The sequence below is a fragment of the Chrysochloris asiatica genome, unplaced genomic scaffold (genome assembly GCF_000296735.1).
Source record: "Chrysochloris asiatica unplaced genomic scaffold, ChrAsi1.0 scaffold00166, whole genome shotgun sequence".
Lineage (NCBI taxonomy): Eukaryota > Metazoa > Chordata > Mammalia > Afrosoricida > Chrysochloridae > Chrysochloris > Chrysochloris asiatica.
Window position 1 is genome coordinate 5,677,276 of NW_006408684.1, and position 4,056 is coordinate 5,681,331.

General features: G+C 38.8%; 1 protein-coding gene across 2 annotated transcripts in view; it reads right to left on the bottom strand.

The window, feature by feature from the left end:
- The window catches only part of DPP6 (dipeptidyl-peptidase 6), a 1,346,563-nt gene that overhangs the window by 636,811 nt on the left and 705,696 nt on the right, over positions 1-4,056 (bottom strand). For both annotated transcript variants that reach the window (XM_006871298.1, XM_006871297.1), the window contains exon 4: positions 683-777. In XM_006871298.1, the coding sequence (XP_006871360.1) occupies positions 683-777 (95 nt within the window). The remainder of the gene's footprint in view (positions 1-682; positions 778-4,056) is intronic.

Genomic DNA, 4,056 nt, shown 5'->3' on the forward strand with positions numbered 1-4,056 from the left:
AAGTCAGTCCTGATTCATAGCGACCTAGCTTAGGGTTTCTGAGAATCGACTGGTGTGTTTGAACCACTGACCTTGAGGTTAGTCGTTTATCATACAGCACAACACCATGATTTCAATATTTAAAATATGTACTTTAAATGTACAAGTCCCAATATTTTAATGACCTTTAAATATTTTGAAATCAAGTTTCCCCAGAATACAAAAAAATGACAGTCAGGTTGAATCAGTACTTGCTTTAAAGCATGAACTTGCCTTAATTTCATTAGGGTAAGTAGAGTTACAGGGTCTGTGTAATATTCCCTGTGCATATGAACATGAATTTTGTTTTTTTTTAAAACAAGATTGAGCACATCTTTCTAGAGTGTTTTATGTGGATTATTGCAATTGTTCTGTAAATGTGTAAAAGCCTTAGGACTTTATCTTTCAATTATATATGTTATGCAACACTTGTTTCCAATACCTGCAGAGAAATGTCCCAGACAATGAAAGAAACTGTGCTTTCATCTTATTAAATTAGTGCGGTTTCAATTTCACATTATCTTTAGTTGCTAAGCCTATAGTATTACAAGTTTATTGCTTCTGCGTGGCTTTACTAAAAGTTGAAACCTAAAGTCATTTTCTGCTTTATTGACTTGTAGGAGGAAAAACTGAAATTATCCTGGTCATTAAAGAAAGTACTTACAATTTTTTTGCCTTCTATTAACACTGTGGAAATATTTGTTTCAACATTTCGCAGTATCACAGTTCCGTTCTGTTCTCTGTAGATGAATTCTTTATCTATAAGAGAGGAAAGCAAAAAGAAGCATAAAACATTAATGAAGTTGGCTAGGCTTCTGGGGAAACACTAGTTTTTTTTTACTAGTTCTGGAAACATAGACCCTACTTTTTATCAAGGAGCCCTTTAAATGTGGTGAAACACATCCTACCCCTCTTAATATAAGCTAATGTGAAATTTCTTTCTGACCTATCCTCCTACTTTAGACACTGTCATAAAAGACAAATACATACACACTTTGGAATATGCTAGGCTATCCTTGGGCAGGACACATAGTACTGACATCAAGATATCTGCTGTCACACGAGGTTAAGATAATTGAGGGTATGAAACACAGATTTGATTTTTCTCATTTTAAGTAGCTGCAAATAGAAACAATGTTCTATTCATCTTTTGCCTACTGTGTTTTACTTTCTAAATATGTTGTTAAGTGCTGTCTAGTCAGTTCCAATTCATAGCGAACCTGTATAGGGTTTCTAAGGAGCGGCTGGTGAGTTTGAACTGCCAATCTTATGGTTCAAGCTGACCTTGAAGTCAAGTGCTTAATAAGTGAGTATATTTAGGTCCCAAAGAGCATCTTATCGATAAGGGGAAGTAAGGGAAAAACAGTAATAAAGCTGAGAGCTAAGTCCAACCACGTTCAATACACTCCTGTGAACCCGAGTGGAAACGTGGTTGGCCAGCAGTTTGGCAAGACCTGGGGACTCCTGGGCCCAGAATCAGTGACACAGCCACAGAGGACTAGAGTGAAGAATGAAGCATCCAGCTGGTAAGAAGAGAGGGCATATGCACAAGAACACCCACACTTGTAGATAAATCCCACTTGACCTGGCTTCAATGGCTAGATGATCAGAGCTTAACTAGAGGAAGAAAAAGAGGGAAAAAAGAGTAATCTGATATAATTTGATGATACAAACTTGACCTACACTTACAGATGCAGTAGCTCAAAAGAGGGAACAAATCAGTGAGGATCATTCCCAACCTTCTCAATACACAGGGTATACAGGGATGAGCAACTAAGACATTGGCTACCCAAGATGGGGGGAGGTTACAAAGGCAAGAAATGATTGGCTTACAAGCTTTTAAGAGGGAGGCTAGATCCAGAGGGTGCGGAGGAAGGTAGACTCTCCACTGAGTAGTATCCAATCTGTCTAGGCAGGGTTGATGAACGGAGAAGGGGATAGCACTCATGTGGTACAACAGTGAATAATTACTGTTAAGACTGACTGTGAGGGTTGGAAATGTAAAGGTAGATATTTTGCAGCAAAAGGAGGGGAGTGGTTGACTTTGCAGTCTAGGAGCTGAGGGCCCTGGGACCATCAAGGGAGAAAAGTGGAGTGCGGGACCCTACCCAGAGAAGCAGTGACGCCAGAGATGGAGGCAGAAATGATGACATGGAGAAATGGAGCAGCTGGGGACTCTAGACCCAGAGGGGGAAAGGCTCTGTGTGCTGATGACTCGGGGGGTGGAGGGGTTTGGCAGGATTGCGGGGTGTATCATTTGCTTGGTTGGTGATGCATGGAGGGGATTGTAACCAAGGCAATGTAATGATGTACGATAGGATGAAAGTAAAGCTAATGTTCACCCATGTAAACTATCACATAATTGACAATAAAACATTTAAAAAAGAGAGAGAGAAAGTGTCTTAGTTTTTTTTTTTTTTATCATAATCTATATCTATTCAGAAAACAAAATCATCCTTTGCAGGCCATAGGTATTAAAGAGAAAACTCAAACTCAAAAGGTCTTTAGAGTTTCCTTATTGATTTTATGTATATTCTGGTATAGTGCTGTGGGATAAAACACTAGACTGCATGGTTAGTCTGTGGTTCAAACTTACCAGCTGCTCCTTGGAAATCCTATATGGGGTCGCTATGAATTGGAACTGACCTGACAGCACTTAACAACCCTCTTACAGACAATTAAGGTGATGATTATGGGGGCAAAGAAAAAGTTAAACAATATTTCTATAATATCCCAAATGCCATAATACCTTACAAAAGAATATAGTGTTATGTTGCATCCAAGGATCCAGTAATCATTATCAGTATCAATGAATAAAAAATCAGAATGTAAGTGCCAATGAATGCCAAGTGACTTCTTCATTTCTGTTGTATGAAATGCATGATATTTCCAGAGAAATAAATATCCTATCATTTGAAAGTATGGAACTATGAAAATTCTACACAGTCGTTCAATACACTAGGAAAACATGAGTACAAATTAGAGATTCATGGGAATACTAAATAAATGATGTGCATTCTGCTAAAAGTAGATAAGCAACTCATTTTCATGAGAATGCACTTAGAAAACGTGGGAATCCCCAAGGAGAGAAATGATAAGCAAAAGGAGCAAAACTCAAAGAAAAGCAGCCAATACTCATTCCATGAATTCAAACATCCACATGCAGGGCGCTCTGCTAGACAGGTGCTAGGTTGTTACTGTGGCTATTGCTCTTAAGTGTCTGTCGAGTCGATTCTGACTCATAGCAACCTAGCACAGGGTTTCCGAGGCTGTATCTTTCCAGAAACAGAAAGCCTCATCTTTTCCCCACAGAGCAGCTGGTGGGCTCAAACCACAAACCTTGTGGTTTGCAGTCCACTGCTTAATCTACAGAGCTACTTGTAGAATAAAAAACATTAGAATGTTGTTGTTGTTTTTGTTAGTGACATCAAGTCAACCTACTTTGTATAGCGTTTCTGAGGAGCAGTATGTGGGTTTGAATAGCCAACCTTGCAGATGGCAGTCCAGTGTTAAAAATAGTGCCACACCAGACACCATGGATCAGACACATTCCCCGACTCAAAGGCACTTACAAAGACATAATATTGTGACGGCTCTCAAAAGTTCTGTGCTAATCACAGAATTGCTCAAAACATCCACCAGACATATTTCCAAACAAATTATTCTGTTAATGTTATTAGTGATTAAGATTTTTTTTGTATAAGAGAAAAAAGATCCAGATTTCATATCACAGAAGTTAAGGTAAAACTTAAACCGTGTAATATTAAATTTAAGGAGCTCTGTGTTAAGCATTGGGCTGATAACCAGAAGGTCAGCAGTTCGAATCCACCATCCACTCTGCAGGAGAAAGATGAAGCTTTCTGCTCCCATAATGATTTGCAGCCTCAGAAACCCTACATAGGGTCCCTATGAGTCAGAACTGACTCAGCACACAACGACCACAACCACCAATGTTAAATTTGCATCAGATAATAATAGTAGGAGCTTGAGGTTGTTTTTGTCTTGTTTTTAAAATATATAAATCCTGGTGTAGCACTG